This window comes from Trametes versicolor (genome assembly GCF_000271585.1).
Source record: "Trametes versicolor FP-101664 SS1 unplaced genomic scaffold TRAVEscaffold_1, whole genome shotgun sequence".
In the NCBI taxonomy this organism is placed as follows: domain Eukaryota; kingdom Fungi; phylum Basidiomycota; class Agaricomycetes; order Polyporales; family Polyporaceae; genus Trametes; species Trametes versicolor.
The window spans coordinates 4,655,499-4,675,526 of record NW_007360321.1 but is presented as its reverse complement, the minus strand read 5'-3'; the positions used below and the strand labels follow the sequence as shown (position 1 = coordinate 4,675,526).

Genomic DNA, 20,028 nt, shown 5'->3' with positions numbered 1-20,028 from the left:
CCCTGACATAGACATTGCATTGCAGCGCATCCTCTCTAGTACTCTGCCGATGCTGGAGACACTTTGTGTGCACTCCCGTTATGAGAAGCCGCTGGATGAGGAGGGGGGATACCCCTTCACCCTACCTCTCACGACAGAATGCCTCCCCAAGCTCCGCCGCCTCTATCTATACTCTTGCGATCCAGGCTCCAACACCGTCCTATCCTCACTCACTCATCTAGCGCTCCACGATGTCGTGGAGCGCCATATACATACAAGGATTAAGTCTGTCCTGTCGACTTGCGACGCCCTCCAATTCCTTCATCTTGACAGTCTAGCAGACAGCGATCATCATCCGTACAGACCTCCCCATGGATTCTCTCTTCCCGCACCTGTCGCCCTACCATCATGCCGCCGTCTCCGCAGGGTCTCTCTCAAAGTGATAGACGGCTATCTGGCGTCTTATATATGCTCTTTAGTCTGTGCCGATCAAGCCGGGTTTGTGTTACAGCTACACGAAATCTGGAGGCCTAGAGGCTGCGACCTCGTGCATCCCATTCATAGCCATTTCCCAGGTGATGTATCTTGCGTCACCATTGGAAGATATCCTTCGCTCAGCGACCGAGAATATTGGTACATATGGGGCATGTCCGTGTGCGGTTCTCGGCGCACGCTCCGCACGGCCACAAAAACCCTTGAGGAGGTCGCAGATCCTCTGCTCGAGAACGCTGCGACGGCGCTCACGGATGCACGCGAGCTCTGGTTGGCGGACGTGTCCAGTCCCACTGCCCATCCCCCCTCTCCCAGCCAGATCTCCTCGCTCAAAACCATCGTCGCAGCCATGCCGCGCCTCGACACCGTTGTCCTCGCTAACCACTTCCAGGCGGTCTGGGCGGAAGGCGGACGGCCCAGCCTCTTCCTGCTGCCCGACGCCCGCGACGCCCGCGTCCGGCCAAGTATCACGACGCTGCGGATCGTGCACGGGTACGGCCCGCACCTGCGCGAGGACTGGGAGATGCCGCGCGACGGCTCCGCGCCCGTCATGCCCCCGCTCGACCTCACCGGCCTCGTCGACGAGCTCGCGTCGGGCGCGTACGACTATCTTGAGCACCTCGTGATCGAGGTTCCGGGCCACCTGCGGTGGATGGACGTCGACGGCGGGGACATCGCGCGGCTCCGCACGCACTTCAAGACGACGCAGGTCAGGATGGTCGAGGAGACGCCTACCATGGCTCTCCCGGAGTACTGTGTCGAGAGGTCGGCGTGGCCGCCTGATGTTAACGACCCGTGGCCACATAGGATTTGGTGAGAGCTTGAGGGAGACTTTCTCGGGGAGAGGTGCGCACTGCGTAGCGGCAGCTCACACATCTGTGATAGAGCTAACGCCCATTTTGAACCAACCGGCATAGGACCTTGGGTGATGATAATCGGTTAGTTGTCAAGATGTATCAGAAATATCTTACTCGAATCAGATTAGTGTTATCAGATCTACATAGTAGTTGGTATATTCGGTTACTGATACCCGAGTTACTTACCCTCAACCATCACTTGTGTTGTCGACAGTCGAGGCGATGACGTAGCGCTCCGTACGGCTTGTCAGCGTTTGGATATCTCAAGCACCACAGGAAGACCTAGTACAAGATACCAGTGATGATACCGGAAGAGCGCACCCTAGTGGAGAACGTCGAGACGCACCTCACGCAACTCCAAGGGCGTATGTGCTCCATGCCATCGTACGTTATAATCGCATTTGCATGGACTGCGCTGAGTATTTCCCGATGCTAATATGTACCAAATAGAGATGAAGCTGTACGTCTTAACCTCGCATGACCCACAGGTTGTTTCCGGTATCCTCATCCCCAATGCAGTTACTTCGTGTCATCCAGCTGATGGACGGGACCGCCGCCAATATACGCGAAATTTTCAACGCACGACGACCTCTTCTCTCCATCCCCACAGAGCTGCTACAAATCATCATGGCATTCATCCCCGATGCGGTGAAGTCGGACATGCTTCGGCCGGTTTGGGACGCCGAGATGTACGACACGGCGATGATCATCCCCATATCGCAGACGTGCCGACGGCTACGCCAAGTTGCCCTGGGATGTCCCGCCCTCTGGACAAGCATCACGGAGGGCCCGCCTTCTCGTGCTCGCCTATTTGCGCAGAGGAGTCGAGGTATGCCCCTAGAGCTATTCCTGCCCGTCGGACGGATTTCAGAGTACGTCCCGGCCGACGTGGCCAAGGATCTCCGGAACAGGCTGCGGGTGCTCCATGTCAGGGATTCTGCAGGCCGCATAACCAGGGATGCCTTGCAGGACATACTTACTGAAGGCCTTCTGCCTCACCTCGAGTCGCTTTCCGTCCAGTTCTACGAGCATCCGGACCCGAGCGAGGAAGAATCTGAACAATGGGGGTATTTTCATGATGTGCCCGATTACACCTACCCGGAGTACGTCCCTCGACTCAGACGTGTCTGTTTGGAGTTATGCTACCTCGACACGCCCGGTTTCCTCTTCCCCGTCACCCACCTTGCGATCAAGAATGTTGATTATTTCTATGCCCAATCAAAGATACAGCGCATATTGGCCTTTTGCGACACTCTTGAGTCCCTGCACCTCGAAGATGTCAGGGATTACCCAGACCCACTCCAGCCGGATCCGCCGTTCGCCTTCGACTGCCAGACGCCACGCACGCTTCACGCCTGCCGCCGCCTCCGCCGGGTGGCGCTACTGAAGATGAACGGTCATCTGGCGTCATACATCCTCTCCCAAGTGCTGGCAGATCAAGACGGTCTCGCACTGCAGCTACACCACCTCCGGACGCCTCTCGACCCCGTGCTCCCCCGTGACCTCCTCGCTGGGACGTCGCTGCTCAACATAGGGCGGTACCCCTATCGTTCAAGCACCGACGTTGACTACTCTTTTTTATGGGGGATGACTGCGAGCGGGCCTCGACGCACGTACCGCGCGACCACGGCTACGTTACTGGACACGGTCGCCCCGTTGCTCCGAGGAGGACCTCAGGCGCTTGGCACCGTGCGCGAGCTGTGGCTTACGGACGTCCCGCCCTCCACCGGCCGTCAGAAGGACTTGCTAGCCACAGAATCTGCGCTCCTGCTCAAGAAAACCATCGCGGCCATGCCTGCCCTCGACACCTTCGTGCTGGCCAACCAGATGCAGATCGACTGGATGTGCGCGCGCCCGAGCTTGGCCCTCTTGCCTGACATGCGCGACGCGGTATCATGGCCGCCAATCACCACATTACGCATCGTGTACGGATACCGCCCCGAAGTGCGGAATGTACAGAACCAGAACGCATGGCCGTGGCCCAAGCTCGTGCCCGTGCCCGTGCCCGTGCTAATTCTCGCGGGCATCCTGTGCGAACTCGCGTCGGGCGCATACGACTACCTGGAGCACCTCGTGCTGGAGATTCCGCACCGCGTAAGCGTCAATCAGGGAGAGCTTGCACGGCTTCGAGAACACTTTGTGACGGCGGAGGTTAAGGTGATGGACGACATGCCGGAGATGGACCTCCCAGCGTACTGCGTCGAACCGGGTGCGTGGCCAAAGAGCGTCAAGTCGGAGCCGTGGCCGAGCACGCTCTGGTAATCCCGACTGTCTGTGCTGGTGCGTTGTGGCTCTGGTCCCCCAGGTGTTCGAGCTGCGATGTCATCCTAACAAATGCGATTTAGCAGAAGCAGGCTATCCTAGATACGTTTCTATCTAGCATGGCATGTCCCCCAGATGTACGGATGCCGTTGTGTACAATCGCCCAATCCCCAGTTCTTCCCTGGTCACATACTCGCTACTGGCGATAGACTAGTGGCCGGTGCTTGCCATCATCATGAGCGAGAAGTACACTCTCAAGTCTTCTAATCACGATGACGTTGATAGCGGGATCCCTCTTTTTTCCTAGCAACCCCGAGCATCACTCAGGATCATTCCTGATGCCAATTCCGTTCAAGAACTTGCTGAGGGACAGCCCATCTCGCCTTACGGACCGCCTCGTCCTCCGCGGTCACAATAGGTTTGCTCCAAGGCATTCGCGGCCACAGCGCGTCTCTCTCCACATACGTCTCGACCATGGGCTCTTCCTGTCCCGTCGCAGTTGATTCTCCTTCAGCCAGGGGATCCGGTCCACCCACGCAGAACTCGCGGTCTGGCCAAAGGAGGAGCTGTGGCTTGTGGCTGGCGCGGAGCGTGACGAAGGAACGGACGTGGTACCGTGCGGGCTGGCCTAGATGCTGCTGTGCGAGGATGACGAGGATCGTCTCTCCGTTGGCAGGCGAGGCTCCGGGGTGATACTTGTGGAACCAGCCAAGCAGGATCGCATACGTGTCCAAGGTCGACTTATCGGTGGGAGACGACCGCGGGTCGTCGAGTATTCGCCATCGTGAACCGTCCAAGGCCTGAAATATGTCGCTGGCTTGAGGGTCGTCGGGCCCGGGAGTGTCCAGCACCTCTACAAGCGGCACACCTTTTGCGGTGAACGTGACATACCCCTCGTCGTCCATGCGCCCGCGCGGAAGCGGTACCAGCGCATCCTGGATGGGGTACACCGGGCCCACCAGCCGCGACACCTCCCTAACACCCTCCTTCGTCCTCACCAGCGCCGCGCCCGCGACACTCGTCCGCGGAAACTGCGGGAACGTCGAGAGGCACCGGTCCGGGTCGAGGCGGAACGCCGCACCCATCCAGCTCGCGCACCCGCCAGCAGCGAGGATCGCCTGCGCGAGCGCGACGGTCGCGCCCCTGCGGTCGTTCTCGTGGAACGCGCCCGGGTCGAGCTCGACGCCGAAGAGGCCCATGATGCTCAGCACCATGTCGACGGGGCGCGAGGAGGTGCGCATGAGCGCGCTCTGCCATACGGCGTAGCGGCGGACCTCGGAATCGGATTCGACGAGCACGGCGTCCAGCGCGACTGCGACTGCGACGACGGCCGGTGCAAATATGCGCCGCTGCGGCTGCCAGAAGGGAATCTCGTCTGCGCGCGGGGCGTCCTGCTGGAGCGCGCTGAATATGCACGCTTTCATCATAGTGGAACGCGCGGGCTGTGTCGCGCTGGGCGTGCTGGTGAAGGATAGCGTGCCGGTGGTGCAGACTTGGAGGACGAGCGGGAGCGGGATGTATGCGGACGCGCCTGGGACGGCTTCTTCGACCGAGACGGGGGTGCTGATACCTCCGCTCGAAGCACGCCCGGGCCCTAGCTTCCAGCGGATCAGCACTACTGTGGAGGGCGGTGCGAGTACTTCTTGTAACGTCCAGCTCCGGTGGATCCACGGCGTTTCTTCATCGAGGCGGACCAGACGACGCAAGCCGCCTGCGAGGACAATGCAGACACGACACGAGAGATACACCTTGTACATGTTGCGGATCTGCCACGTCTTGTCCTCTTTGTTCGTTTGTATGATGGAAAGTCGATCTACCCAGAGGTAGGCGCAGGAGAGGCGTAGAGCAGCCGCGCATGCACTGCGCAGAGCGTCGACGCCGACTGGATCGGCGTGCTCCGCTCCTCGAACAGAGAAGGGGGAATCTGCCGTGTCGCTGGGGTTTACGGATACACCGCGCCACGGGTACGATATGGCGGCGTAGGCGATGGTGGGGAACTCCGCAAATTCGATGATGCGCAGAAAGCCGTGCTCGACTACGCTTTTGCAGTCCACTAGACGAATGCGGCAGGGTGTGGCATGGGAGAGATCTAGGAGGTTTGAAGTGGTGTCCAGAGTGTGAAGGAAAGCACTATGAGCAAGGGCAGTGCCCTCATGTAACTACAGTCGGAGTAAGCAATACAATCCAGAGAGCCTACGTACATGGCTCACGGGAAGTTGTTCCATCCTTGATGACTCCAAGGCCATGTTGAAGGTCACTAAGGAATGGACGATCGTCAGTGGAGGCGAGACGAAGACCTAGGATACTTATGGAACCTTTCCGCGTCAACGACAGGACACCATGCCGCATACACGCGTTGTGGAAGCAACCTTTTCACTCGTACGTACTTCCATGACTGCGTACTTCGACGTCAATGGCCGCTAGAGTTTCGGTGGTATAGATCTTTAGCATGAGTCAATACGAGCCACATCTAGAAGCTCCGACGTTAGAACAGACGGAATGGTGGATCCCGCGAAGGGCCATGAGAAAGGCAACCTATATCCTCTGAAAGCTGTCAGCAAGATAAGAAGAGCTTAGAAGGACACGGGCGAGATGTCGCAGTGGTTCGAAGCATAGAGAGCAACGTACGGGTTGTGGGACGTACTTGGCGCCTGGCCGGGCCGCGGAATGTCGCCTCGTGGCCGCACAGACTGTGGTGACCCGACTACTTGTGAGTGCGTTGGCTCTCTCCTCCAACATCCATGTGGCGGCATTCGGGTATGTTCATATCTCATATAGATAGACCTGGAACTCCAACACAGAAACCCAGGATGGACAGATGTCGCTAGGCTGGCTCCCCGAGGCATTTCAGCGCGCGACGATCGTTGCCTTGATCATCTCCAGCTCCGTCAGGACTTGTATGGTTTCCGCAGGCATATAGGCATGTGTTCATATGGGTTTGCGCAGTAAAACTGATGCCTAGGTGGCGCACGAGGATCCACGGCCGCTCGCAAGTGCGGCGTGTTTGAGAGACCGACCTTTTGGGCAATGTCGACTTGATCAAACACTGCGCATGCACTGACGTTGTCTTTCTCTATTGCAGCGCTTGAACCCATTGACACCCGCTCCAAGCCTCTAGCGTGCTTCAGAGCACCCCGTATGAAGCAACCTAGCACCTGTTGCATTAAGCACGAACGCTCGTCATATCACGCGTCCCCCATGAACCAGTACTATCCTACACCGCCCCCACTCCGCTTCTTTCCGTCCCTCCACTCCGACTCGGACATTATACCTGCGTACATTGGGTGCTATCGCCCGCGCTCCGCCTTCATCAAAACTCGGAGCCCAAGCGCATGCGTCGCACCTCTCCTCTGGTATTCAACAACCCAGTTCAGCTTGCGTATATTGCCACGCCAGCTCCTCATATCCGCCGCCGTCCCATCGCGCAACTCCGACGCTCCCCGCGCACTAGTCCAACTCGGTGCGATCCCACACTCGAGTCGCTCGGAGCGCCGGACACTATCCTACAGGCGCCGCGGGAGCACTGGCACCGGCGATCCCCCGTGTCAAGCAGCAGCTCCAGTGTACACGCCCGCAGACGCCCTAAGCACTTCAGCAGAGGGCCCACCCCACAGGTAAGTTCGCGCGCCACGCCGCTGCAGCCCCCCGCTCCCAGGCCTGCGTGTTCTTTCCAGCCTGCTCGGGATGCGAAGCGTGCATGCGGTGCAGCGCGGATGATACGGTTCGGGCCGCAGTGTGCTGGGTTGTGCTTCTCGAGAGGCTGGCATCATGATACATGGTGGGCTCCGTGGTGGGCGGCGGTGCGTGTTGGGTGGTATCGTCTGTGAGTGCTGTGGGTGGCATCAGAGGTAGATGGATGGGAGCTTGAGGTTCGTTAGCTCGAAGCTGAGACCTGTGCCGTAATTGGCTTCACGCCCTCACGCTAGCTCAGCGGCCGTTAGAGCAACAAGGAGAGCGGTAACGCCTACGCTGGTCTCTTAGAGCAGGTTATGGGCGTCCGGACTTCTGCGCGCCACGATCCCGTAACGCTAGTAGTAGTGGCACCTTGATCGTGATCGAGCGTACTCGCCATTCCGACGACTCACTCTACAAGGTTCTCGCTTCCGCGTTGCTCGAGCATTGCTCGTACTTACTTGGCGCAGCGCTATCGTGGTACTGCACGCGGGGTACTGAACCTTCGACGCCATCGGCGTGATGCATACCAGAAGACCCACCATGGATGGTGAGCATCTCGTCCAGTGCACTGCCGCGTCGTGCCCACATCTCACACAACGAACGCTAACACGAAAGTCAAACAAGACACGAACACGCACCAGGATAAGGACCGCCCCCAAATAATATCTGCACTTCCCGCATCAGTCAAACGCTGATGAACACGACAGCAATAGCTCGTGGCCCACGGTCAGTCAGTCCCCCGCGTGCCTCCCATGCTGACTTCGCCTCCAGCTCCAGGGACGGCCAGATCGCAGATAGAGCGCGGAGCTTCCCCGGGGCTGCGTCGCGCCCACCTCAGATGCCGGAGCTCAGGCCTGCTCATGAGCACCAGCTGCTGCCCGCCCGTGATTCCCGGCCCCGCGCACGTCCTGGAGCCTGTTCCGCGTCCGCTCTGATATTGTACGCCGGCCGGCAATTAGTGCCCAGTAAGTACCACTCAATTGTCGGCCTCCGACGAACACGACGTCCATCACGCACCAACGCAACAAGACCACAAGTCCGACCAGTGACAAGACCCCATCGCCGTCCATCCATCGGCGTCCTTCGCGGACTCAGACCCGCGCACACCAATATGAACGCGCATCAGCCCGCGGGGGCGCGGGAGCACTCAGAGCAGCCCAAACCCCTCCTGGCCGCCCGCGCGTCCACGGGCCAGACAAACGCGGGCGGGGTCCCGACCTTAATGCTTACGCGAAAGGCATTTCCGACATGCCAGACATGTGCCCCCGCCCGCGGCGCGCGCTAGCATGGGAACCTGCGACCCGTCCAAGAGGCCGGCGATTCAGCGGGCGTTTGGCGCGGCGTATGTTGCCGGTTGGGAGACGCGACCGTACATCGACAGATGGGATGGTTTCGGACTTGGACGCGGGTGCGGTTTGGATGATGTCGACCGAGCGTGGTGTACATGGAGACAACAGCTGTGAAACCAGGGCCAAGGCTTGTCTGTCATATGTGCGTGCAGCGAACGTCGCGAGCGCAGCTGCACCGTCGATACCTACGACTCCGGGGAAATAGCACATGCCTGTGCGCTCGTGCGGTACCGCGCGCGCCGTCCACCATCCAGTGCCTCATCTCCGCTCCGCCATGCGTCCCCCGTTCCTCGTCGCCCATACGACGGCCTCCAGGTACCGCGGCCGGCGTGCGCATGTGGCATATCGCCCCTTCCAAGAGCTCACACGCACACAGCGTCCGCGACACCGCGTCACCGCCCGCCCACACCTGCTAGATAGAGGCACGGCGATCCGGCTGGGCGCTGACGTCCCTCCGGCCGGCCTCGTCACCGTCAGCGCGGTGCGAACTTGGGAACGCAGAAGGCTGCACAAGCCTCCACAGCGTCGGTCCATGGCCACGGGCCCCAGGCCCGGGCGCCGTAAATCGTCCGCGTCCGCTCGCGCTTCGCTTCGAATTCCCGTCCACGTCGACCACCAGTAGTGGCAGCAAGCTCCGGCAGGCTCGATCGCCCTATCGGTCTGCGTCCTTCTGCCCAAGGTGGCCGGCGACGTCTGGATGCGCGCGCAAGGTCCGCGCGCGTCGTGCGGGCTTCCCTGCGGAATTCGAACACATTGACGTGGACGTGGACGTGTCCGGACCTTCGCGCTTCGCGCTAGGCTCGACGTGTATCTGCGCTGCGTCCCCGGGCTGGGGTGGGCGCGCCCGGGGACGCCGAGCCGATTGGCGTATGTCGGGCGGAAATCTGAGATATGTTGGACGGAGAGCGATGCAACATAGATGCACCAGAGACCCTGTAGAATACCGAACGAGTCGAGGCCGACTCTAGAGTCCCCGAGAAGGCCAGTGAAGTGACGCAATATATCTTGAAACCCGACATTTGTGAAGATGTCGGGCTTGAACTTGATGCGAGCTGGAGGTCGAGACGCAGGCCAGAAGGTGAGGTCATAACGAGGGGAAGTCTATTGCATGCAATGCATCATATGGTACGCGGGGTACACGTAGGGTACGGGCACTATACGGAATATCGATAAGTACGCAGCGAGTAGCGACCGAACGCCCGGCCCGCCGCCGCCCTGCACGCTGTGAGGGGACTACGAGCAGGCAGGGGGGCAGGGGAGGGAGCAGGAGGGTCGGAGACGGGAGCCGGGGCGGGTGGAGGGCAGAGCGGAGAAGCGACTGTCCCGTGGATGGAGGGCCCCGGAGAGGCGATTATAGCGGAGGGAGGTGGAGAGGGAGAGATGGGAAGCGGGCGAGGGTTCGGAGAACGGGGCGAGCCGGGCAAATTATAGACATATAGTGAGTCCGAGGCGTCGACGCCGAGTCCGGGACGGACGAGAGGGGGGAAGGGAAGAGAAAGGGGGCAAGGGTGGGGAGGTGGGGGCAATAACTGACAAGGTATAAACACGGCCAAGGGTAACGAGGAGGAAGGTATCGACAGTAAAAGCACATATAACGCACTAAACGGCACATACGTACGTACGGGGGAGGCGGGAGATGTCGCGGGCGGGATAATAATAAGAATACACAGTACACAGCATAGGCGCACAGAGAGACACATGCACAGACAGAAAACAAGGGCTCCTAGGCAGCAGGGCCTTCCAGGGAGAGAGCAGCGATGGACAGATTCGAGACGGAGGGAGGTCGGCCAGGGGATGCATGGGATGGCCAATGAGAGCAGGGCAGGGCTACTACGCCGCCGCCGGACTCAGAAGGTAGAGAGCGTGATGGGACCCGCCGGCGAGCGTGGCTCGATCTCGCGAGGCGCACGAAGTTGGAAGTCTGTCAACGGGCGCCAGCCACATGTCAGCGCGCCGCCAGCCCGCCCGAACAGAAGCTTTCACTCACCACCATCCTTGATGACCGGGTTCGCGCGGCGCCGCCGACGCTCCTCCGCTTCCTGCTCGATCTCGAGCTCGTACGCGGGCTTGCATCCCGGGATGCGCTTCGCGACATACTCGGGAATGGGCTTCGGCTCCCACCGTCCGCCGCCATTCGCCTTGCAAACGCTGCTCGCGCGCTTCAGCGGATACGAGTCGAGCTCTCCGAGAGAGAGCTCTGAGTCGGAGAGGTGGGCGACGGAGACAGCGATAGACTGCGGAACGGGGGTGGTGGAGCGGAGCGGGGACGCAGGGATGCGCGGGGAAGTAGGGGTGCGTCGGAGCGCCGGGCGCGACGCGAGTGCGGAAAGCGGTGAGCCATCCGGAGGCGTGCTAATGGAAGAGGACACGGATGAGGAGCCGGAGCCGGTGCTGCTCTCCGTGTCGCGCACGAGCGCAATGGGGTTTGAGAGCTTGGATATCACGGGCGAGCGCGGGCTCTTGCAGCCGTGGATCTGGTCCCAGCACTCGTCGCACACGCGCGCGTCGAGGACGGGCGAGTCGGGCGAGTTGTACAAGAAGATGGGGACGTTCCGCGGGGGGTGGAGGAACGAGAGCTTCGAGGTGTCGAGCAGGGCCGTGGTCCTGCTCGTGCACTCTGCGCAGAATACACCGCCGCATTTCCGGCAGTGCTGTAGGGTTGGAGCGAACGCAAAGATAAGATACGATGAGCCCGGAGTTCATCAAGGCGGATGACAGCGGGGCGTGGGCTCACATGTCTGCGCTCCCAGATGCTGAACGCCTTACGGCAGATGAAGGTGTCGCAGTGGGAGGCCTGGGAGTCGGGCTGTGCGAATCAGAGGAAGAGGGCGTCAATCACGTGCGCTCGGAGACGGGCGAGGGAGGGGGGCGCGATGGCAACAAAGATGCGGAGATGTGGTTTGGGCGTTCGAACGGAACTCACCTTCCAGAGGCGCTTCTGCAGGAGGACCGCGAGGTGCTCGTTGTGGCGCGGGCGCGGGAGGGAGGACGAGGCCTGCGAGAAAGAGGTCGCGGGCTCGGAGTGGCACGAGCGCGCGTCGTATGACGAGCTCATGGAGGACGCGCCGAGGGAGGTGGTGGCATCTGTCGAACGCGCGTGCCTTAGCATGGACGCGTCAAGGGACGGTACGCGACGCGGGGACATACCCTCGGAGATGATGCTGGACGCATCGTCTTGGAGGGCGGCGCGGTGAGAGCGAGGGAGGGAGCCGAGCCTGGATACGAGGACCTGAGCGAGCGCCATGTTGAGTGTGGTGGCGGCTGAATGGGAGAGGTCGAGGGAGTGATGGGCAGGCGGGGGCTGGAGCGGGCGGAGGATGGAGGAGGGTAAGTGGCAGCCTCTGAGCGGAGGAGTCGCGAGCAGGGCGGGGATCCCTCCGGATCGTTAAATACATGCGCACGCGAATGCGGGCAGGCCACGCGGGCGCCTGCGCCCCGGCGCGCGGGAGCGGACCTGCCAAATCGAAATAAACTTTACATCGACCGTCGCGCGTCGCTGTTTCAGCGCAACTTGCCGGGATTCGGCCAAACCTTCGGAATATCCTGCGGTTTCCCCGAGGCGGTGGCCTCTCGTCCGTCGCTGCCCCCGCCAATCCCCGCGCCCCCTTTCCGCAGCGCCCACCTCGCGGCGTGGTCCTACCTCCCTGCTTGCCTCTTCCCCCCATTCAAAGTCTATCACCATTGTCTCTTTCTTCCTCTGCCCAGGAGCCCGCGGCCCAATTCACATGTCTCAACCTCCTATATCGCGGCGCTGCTCCCCACCCCCCCACACCGGTCGCCACCGCGCCGTCAGTCGCACCGACGACAGTGGCGCACCCCAGCAGCGGGGCCATGTGCGCGCTGGATTTGGGTCCGTCGGGTATTCGATCACGGCCTGTCGACGGTCCCCGGCCGCAGGCGCGCCGCAACGTTTCTGAGCAGAAGAAATTGTTTGCCGGACGCACCGTCGCCCCGCGGGTGTAATTTGCAGCGTAGCCGAGCCGTGCGCCCACCCAATCGGGCAGGCACTGCGTGCCACCTGGCAGCCAGGCCCCCCGCCGCTCCCACGATCGCGGGCCCTGCCTCCTCTCACGTCAGCGGCCTGTCGCGCGCTGCGCATCGCGCGCGAGCCCGACCGAGCTGCCCAAGCGGACGCGCGCGGCCCCGCCCCAGCTGGGCTCTCCACCCGCCGCTTTCGTCGAGCAGCGAGCGCGCTGCCTCGACGCACGTCGCGCGGCCGCGCGTTGCTCGGGCGCGCTGCGCTTCTGCACCAGGCTCCGCTGCTATCAGAAAAGGTGCGCAGGCCTCGGCGCGCGAGCAGAAGATACTTGGAAAATGGGGAGCGCGATCGCGAGTGGGGGAGGAGGGGCGCGCTGGGCAGGTGATGTCACCGCGCGCGATAGCGTTCGCCCGCCCTGCATTTTCTTTTTGCATTTCGCCGACGCGCGAGAGGTCGAGGGCGAGGGACAGGGGTCGCGAGCCACTTAGAGCGGGCGCGACTCCCCGCGATGGCGCGCCCTGGCAGAACCCAGGCAGAACGGTTCGCGTCCCCGCGCAATTGGCCCAGGGCGAGTGGCTCGGTGCCAGGCCCCCGCTGTTCCGCGCCGACGTTCTTTTTGCACACCCGCCGGCTGATGGCGACCGACGCTGCCTCCGCTTGCCTGGGGTGTGCCCGGCCCCAGCAGCGCGACGGCCGCTCGCCCCCGACGGTGGCCACGAGTGGGTCCGCCGCGGCGCCCAATGGGGCAAGGCTGATCGGGCGATCGTCCGCGCGGGCGAGAGGGGCGTTGCTGATGTCCTCGCCGACGCTCGCTTCAACTCTCACGAACTCGGCCCTCTCGCTCGTCCGTCGACCACGGGCTGTGACATACGCGTGCAGGCTGCGGTGCATGCTTGCACCTCGGAATTCAGGTTCCTGGCTTTGCCGTACGTGTAACATTCGCATGTGTTTGGCTTTACGACTTGTTGACGGCATAGTTTACCCTCCTGGGTCGCGTGCATGCATGCCACACGGTGGGTGTTGCACGAGAGCACCGCGACGCGGTTAGGCCGACTTCCAAGAGGGTTTCCTCGAGGCTACAAAGACCGCTATCCAGACCGTAAGCTACAACCTACACACACACTTATTACATTCATACCCCAACAAATGCCCCTAAGCTTACGCCACGGTACAGTAAACGTTCAGACGAACTCCATCACACTGCGGAACAGACTCAGATATCGCTTCACTGAAGCCTCGATCGGGGGTTCACCGTAATATCCACGCACCGTCACTGACACTGACACCTCCAGGGCCACACACACAAGACCGCACGCACAAACCAAGCAACTGAACATGCAAGACCATTACACCAGAGCAACGCGACCACCCTCGTACGGCAACTTACCGGCAGCGCTGTGCGCCACCCGGCGACCACGACGCCACCAGATAACACTCTACACGACAGCGCCCAGGCTCGAGGTGCCGTTACCGCCCCGCGCGAGCGGACCAGAGTCCTTCGAGCAGCTCACACACGCCGCCGCCGTCGACGGCGTAGGCCAAACGCGTGTAGATAACCGGACGCCACGACGCCCACGCTGTTTCGTGCGCGTAGCGCTGCATACAGTACGCTCCCCACCAGCCTGGACGTCCGTTAACCAATAGCCTCGTATACTCCCCGGCTTAGCGGCCATCAACGGTAAATGGCGTTGTATATCCACCGCCATTCAGTACGGGTGACGTCCAGAGGCCGGTGAGCAGGTTTGGTACTGGTCCCGCGCGCCCACACAGAAGATGCTCACATCAGACCCGCGCAGCGCAGGCCCCATTGCGTCTGCTGGGAGCGGCCGCGGTGTCCAATCCCGTTGCATGATGGCTGGCCTTCCCTACCCGATTGGCCCCCAACTTCAACCGCGTCCGAGGCGTGCTAACGCTTTGCAGCACGGGAACAGTCTCAGTTCAGTTGCACTGTAGGGGATCCACTCCCCCGCCCCGCTCCCATCTGGGGAGCGCAGTCGGTCTACCCGTACGGTGCACGCGAACATGGCTCCTCTATCATATCACTAATTAGGGCTCATAGGGTCGCGCTATCGCGAGTCGATATGAGACGCGCCCTCTTTCTTTACAGAGGCGCGTCCGCTCTCGGCATTCGCTGGCCTCCAGCGCTCGGACGCGAAGGACGGCGTCGATCGGTGCCTCTCCTCGACTCGTGCTCGCGCTTCGTCCCGGGATAGCATCCTCGCACCCGACGCGATAGCGTCGCGACGTCGCGCAGGGTTCCGGGGACGCGCGGACGTGATTCATGCACCACCCCGCGGATCCTGCCGCGTCCTGAAATCCGCGAACGGCGCGCCGCCCATACGGGCGCCCACAACTCGGGCATCTCCACTGACAGACCGGGCGGAACCACCTCCTGGGACGCGCGAGCCCGCCGCGTTAGGTATATCCCCATACCAGCCTCCGTGACGGCGCTCGCGCTGTCATTTATTCTTCCTCGGACCATCAGGAGCGACATTGACAACGACATGCGCGGACCACAACGTGTCCTCGCCAGCGGGCGAGAGGGACGACATATGCGGTATGTGGTACGTACACGCACTCGCAATCAGGCGCATTTAGAACGGGCTTCTTGCCAGCTGGAGCATCGGGCGCACGGGCTTCCCCCCGATAGACACCGGAGGGGGCAGTCGGCGCGCGCGCGCTCGCGGCCGCGGCCCTGGCACGAGGGCAGGGCGGCGGATGTGGTAACGCGGCGCACACGTCCGTAAGCCATTTGTCGGGGCGCACAGATGGAAGACGGCAGAACGGGCCACGAGCACGGAGCAGAATACAGGACAGCCGTGTTTACGTGTTTGCGTAGCGGCACGGAGGAGAGGGAGCGTGGGCACGCCAAGCGGGCGGGCCAATCGCGCGGCGCGCACGCCCATTGGCCCGCAGCCAATCCGGTCGACGCTGCGGTCCTGCCTCCCGAGCGCGCGGCCAATCGCGAGCCGCCCTGCACGTCGCGCGAGAGCCCGTCGCTTGCCTTGCCGGTGTATGCACATTGCCCCCAGCGGCCACGCCAGCCTCGAGGCGCGAGCTCCGCCCGCGCGCGCCCGACGCGACGATATCGAGGGTGGAAGCAGAAGCGAAGCGAGCGCACTGTCATGACGTGTATGGAAGGCGCACATACACACCCAGGCGCGTCAGACGCCGAGCCACGCCCGCTCCAGCACAGCGAGCAGCATCCCCCGCTCTACCTCGCCCATTCCTACGTCGCCCGCACCTGCCCACCCCGCACGCCGATCCTCCGTGCGCGGACACTCTCCCCGCGAAGGTGTGCTCGCCTTCTCCAGCCCGCGCTTCGACTTCCCTCCGCCCGCACCTATCGATGGGCCGGGTCCCACATCATCCATAGCCTCGCCGGGTGCCGGGGGACTGCTTTCCGCGTGATTCGAAGCGCGGGGGGAGAGCCCCCGAGGAGAAGACGAAGGCGAAGCCGGGGGTGGTGGCGGACGCGACGAGGGTGCGCGCGGGCTTGCGCGTGCGCGTGTGCGCCGAAGCAAGTCCGCCAGGGCAGCGTACACCGCTTCGTGCGCGATGTCCGCGCCCACTGCAGCCGTACCGGTAGGTCCATTATATGCAGGCACAGGTCCGGAGTATGCAGTATGATCGTCCCCCGCAGTAGTCTCGCGCCCAAGTCCAGCAGATGGCGGAGGCAGACAAGGCAAGAGCCGGTCAAGCACAGCGCAGAGCCACCACACCGCGTCCTTCGTCGCGAGCTTCGCGATCCGCGCGTCGACCCCAGCATCCACCTGCCTTGCTCTTCTTCCGCGCTGGGCCTTCCCACCGGACGCAGATGCGGCGCCCGCTCGGGGGCTGTCGCGCACGGGGCCGCCGTGCTGCGCCGGTCCCGAGGCAGTTTCCCCGAGGTCCCGCGCCGCGCGTGGGTGCGCACGCTCCAAGAAAGGCAGCGTGGCGGGCGCTGTTCCTGGCCGTGCAGCGTGAGTCCCCGAGGAAGAGGCTGCGAGAGAGGCCGGGGTGTGCGCGGGGCGAGAATAGGCTTGCGCGGGCGAATCGGATGCGTCCTGGGATGGGCTCTCCGTGTGAGGGTGGTACAGCCGCTCGAGCTCGCGGATGCATTCGAGCGCGAGCATGGTCTTGACTTGGTCCGAGCCCGGAATAGGAGCAGGCGCAGCAGCAGGGGTGCGGCCAGGTGAGCGGGCGGAGGGACTGGGCGGCGCAATATGCGGCAGAACGTCGTCCAAGATAGCCAGGAGGCCCTCGAGCAGCGTGAAGACGTCAGGGCGCAGATCAGGGACGGCAGGCGGTGCGTCATCGAGTCTTTTCTTTCCACGGGGCGTAGAGGTGCCAGAAAAGCACGCGACGAGGTGACCCTCCGAGAGCAGTACGAATGCGCGCACGGCAGGGACGAGCAGGAGTTCGTATACACCGCCTAGAATATCGTCGATAGAGGTCAATGTAGCTCTGGCGGTCGCGCAAGCAGCCCCAGCGCGTTTGAGGCCGAACCTTCTGCTATTGGTTTCTTTCTTCGCGGCGGCATATCGCGCGAGAAGAGCTGGGACCACAGCACAAACGAGCGTTTGCACAAAGCCCACCAGTATATCAAGTGTTAATGCAGGATCCCAGGTTTTGCCAGCCGCGAGACCATCGTCGGAACAAGTTCCAGAAGTCCCAGTCGTAGACCCATAGCGCGCGACCATGCGAGAGAAGACAGCCTGGACGGCCTTGAGTGCCCTCAGCGTCGTCGAGAGAACCAGGTCCACGGACGCTGCCGTGGGGTCCGCGGACAGCAGCTCGACGAGCGCGTCTGCCGCGTCCAGTGCGCCTGAGATGCGGTGAGACGGCCCGGACAGGAGGATGTGCGAATCTGCTGGGTTCGGGGTTAGTACCTGGCGAGCGTCTCTGCGAAGAGGAGCCGCAAAGGGAGAGACGGAATGGGCGAGACGGGGAAGCTGGGAAGAGCGGGACGGGCGGGCAACAGGCTTTCGCGCGGGTTCTCTGTTCAGTCGTTAATTGAACGGGCTGGGCAAAGAGGCGTTTGGAGTGCTTCGGGCGCGCATATAGTTGGAGAAGACGCGGAAGCGCGTCGGTGGACGCTCGTGCTCCAGACTCCAACAGGATGGACACTCCGGAAATGATCATCCCGCCGCGGTGTTGTAAATCATGTACTAGTGCGGGTGGGTCTAGCACCTTGGACGCAGATAAAGCCGCGATGCTGCACGGAAAACGCTCGATCAATGGTGATCTCTGCCGGGAAAATTTGTAGTGGAACTCGTAAAGTGCGGGGTGTGGACAGGGCAAACGCCACCGACCTCATTGCGCGTAATGCCCGCACCACGAACAGACGAATGAGTCTGGCCCCCTCAGCGTGGTGTCGGTCGGTGCAAAGTGATAGAGATCAAAGACACCAGCGCACTAAGGATCTACGAAGAGCAAGCAGAAGGCGCTCCCACTCGATCAGGTCGTGCCAATCATGTCGAGCGCCGAACTCACTTACGCATCCTCCTAGGTCTGATGTAGCGGAGGGCTGAAAGAAAGGGGCGGAGCGCCAGACGCGATATAGCGATAGTGCAATCTATCCCTTTGCAATGCGCTCCAGGAGAGAGAGCAAGTCGCGTCTTAAGCCCATCAAGGTGCAGTGAGGCACGTCGGAGCTTCGAGAAATCTTTACACATCCCGCAACATAAAGGAGCCTTTTGGATTGCGAGAGAGGGGAGAAAGGAAGTTTTCAGGCAGGATGACGCACCGGCGAAGTCACCCTGCAAGAGCGCGCTAAGCTTCGACTTTGGTCCTGGCGCCGGTGTGGGCGCAGGCGCAGGAGAAGGAGATGGAGCGGGAGCGGGCGGGATGGCTGCGCTCGGAGGCTTCGTCTTCTTCGTCTTTGCTTTCTTCCCCGTGGTCGGCGGGGTGGGGTCGGTCTCACGCCCGTCATCGGCGGGCGTATGGCGGGACGCTTGTGGTGTCGGTTGTGCGGCTTTGGGGCTCGGGATGGAGAGAAGCCCTGCGGGTTGCATTGTCAGCTTTGCAATCTTCCGGGGACGAGCGAGCAGTTTTAGGTGCGTGGGTACTGAGCCTGTGTATCTGCTAGAGGCTATCGGATGATTGGTAGGGTCGTGGTCATCAAGTATCGAAGACGTTGCGGGTGACGAAGAAGACTCGCTATATGTGGACACTTACTGATAACCTCCTGTTCATGTTGCAATCGCAAGTCTTCAAGGTCGCTCTCCAGCGCGAGAGCACGCTCGCGCCAGGGTTCTGATGTTTGCGAACCCGTTTGACAGGGCCGACAGGAGCACACTACGGGAAATGCGGCTTGCAAGTAAAGGATGTATGCTATAATTTCGACATCGGAAAGTCAGAAATATGTCAGCCGCATGGAGCTATGGAAGTGCGTCCGACCTTGGATGGATTGGGCGGTCGGTTTGTGCCGGAGAGCGGCGAGTGCCTGAGCGGAGAAGGACGATGAGCAGGGACATGATAGAGACGGAGAAGATGCTCACTATGGCGATACGAAGCTGGTTATTCATCTTATGTCAGTCACTGTGTGGGACCGTGTGTGCAGCAGCTGTCCATCGTGGTCGTCGCTCCGAAAGATACTCGGAGCGCGCGAGAAGGACGGCGACGATGGCAGCCACCGACGCGTGGCGTAGGCGCTCAGACGCGTCGGTCACGTCGCTTGCATGCACCCGTCACAGTCCCTTCACGTCGCGTTTTTGTCGTTTCCGCCCAACCAGCTCGACGCGTCCTCCCCTCGTCCTCTCTCTCGGATCCCCGCTCGACGGTACTTCGGCACCCTGCAGGCTGGTATGCGCAGTCCGCCGCTTTTTACCCGCTATAATCGTGGCTTGCGTCGCCTTTTACACGCTTTTCTAGTTCAAGGTACCACGTCTACGCGTTGCAAAGACCGACGAAGATTCGCGTGCCTTACGCGGCCGCCATACGCTGAACTTTGGAGCGCAACATTTGGTACGTCGAATTCTCTATGACAGAATCAAATATATGTCTGGCCATCGTCCTGTGCTCCCGACGCGTCAGTCATCCGCGAAGCCTCAGTCCGCGTCGTACAGACACACGCGTCCTGGACGGCGTGGCCTGCTGCACGCGTGCTCTGAGAGTTTTTCAAGACGCCCCTTGTGACGTGGTTGCTTCTCGAAATACACTTGCGATCGCGACGAAAGAGATTCTACGTAGGCGGTGTCTCCCGCGCGAAGGCTCTGTAGAAGGGTCTCGAGTGAGTTATCATTCTGCGCACTACGGCATAGCTTGTTTTACTGACGCGCACGGAGGGGAGTATGCACAAATTCAATTTCATTCTCTACACGTACGGTACGTATTCGACAACAGCTCTCTGAGCACAAGCATTACCTGACAGCATATTCTATCGCAGCATATGTCCATATACACATGAATGGGGGTTAAACGTAAACGCCAATGGTAAGTAACAGTGTGGGGG

General features: G+C 61.6%; 5 protein-coding genes across 5 annotated transcripts; 2 read left to right on the top strand and 3 right to left on the bottom strand.

Moving 5' to 3' along the window:
* Window positions 1-625: 625 nt before the first annotated feature.
* TRAVEDRAFT_42644 (uncharacterized protein) lies at window positions 626-1,288 on the top strand (the record flags this gene model as incomplete). Its single annotated transcript, XM_008034099.1, has 1 exon — window positions 626-1,288. One exon carries the CDS (start codon window positions 626-628, stop codon window positions 1,286-1,288), a length of 663 nt encoding a protein of 220 aa, XP_008032290.1.
* A 341-nt stretch (window positions 1,289-1,629) lies between these two features.
* On the top strand, window positions 1,630-3,590 carry TRAVEDRAFT_42643 (uncharacterized protein; the record flags this gene model as incomplete). The annotated part of the gene is made up of 3 exons (XM_008034098.1): window positions 1,630-1,712; window positions 1,779-1,788; window positions 1,848-3,590. The coding sequence occupies 3 exons, from the start codon at window positions 1,630-1,632 to the stop codon at window positions 3,588-3,590; spliced, it is 1,836 nt and encodes a 611-aa protein (XP_008032289.1).
* Window positions 3,591-3,919: 329 nt separating this feature from the next.
* Window positions 3,920-5,836, bottom strand: TRAVEDRAFT_68790 (uncharacterized protein; the record flags this gene model as incomplete). The annotated part of the gene is made up of 2 exons (XM_008035171.1): window positions 3,920-5,749; window positions 5,801-5,836. The coding sequence occupies 2 exons, from the start codon at window positions 5,834-5,836 to the stop codon at window positions 3,920-3,922; spliced, it is 1,866 nt and encodes a 621-aa protein (XP_008033362.1).
* Window positions 5,837-10,461: 4,625 nt separating this feature from the next.
* Window positions 10,462-11,669, bottom strand: TRAVEDRAFT_110435 (FYVE-domain-containing protein; the record flags this gene model as incomplete). Its single annotated transcript, XM_008035170.1, has 4 exons — window positions 10,462-10,535; window positions 10,602-11,265; window positions 11,349-11,420; window positions 11,538-11,669. 4 exons carry the CDS (start codon window positions 11,667-11,669, stop codon window positions 10,462-10,464), a joined length of 942 nt encoding a protein of 313 aa, XP_008033361.1.
* Window positions 11,670-15,363: 3,694 nt separating this feature from the next.
* Window positions 15,364-18,589, bottom strand: TRAVEDRAFT_68788 (uncharacterized protein; the record flags this gene model as incomplete). Its single annotated transcript, XM_008035169.1, has 2 exons — window positions 15,364-17,445; window positions 18,322-18,589. The coding sequence occupies 2 exons, from the start codon at window positions 18,587-18,589 to the stop codon at window positions 15,758-15,760; spliced, it is 1,956 nt and encodes a 651-aa protein (XP_008033360.1). The 3' UTR covers window positions 15,364-15,757.
* Window positions 18,590-20,028: the final 1,439 nt, after the last annotated feature.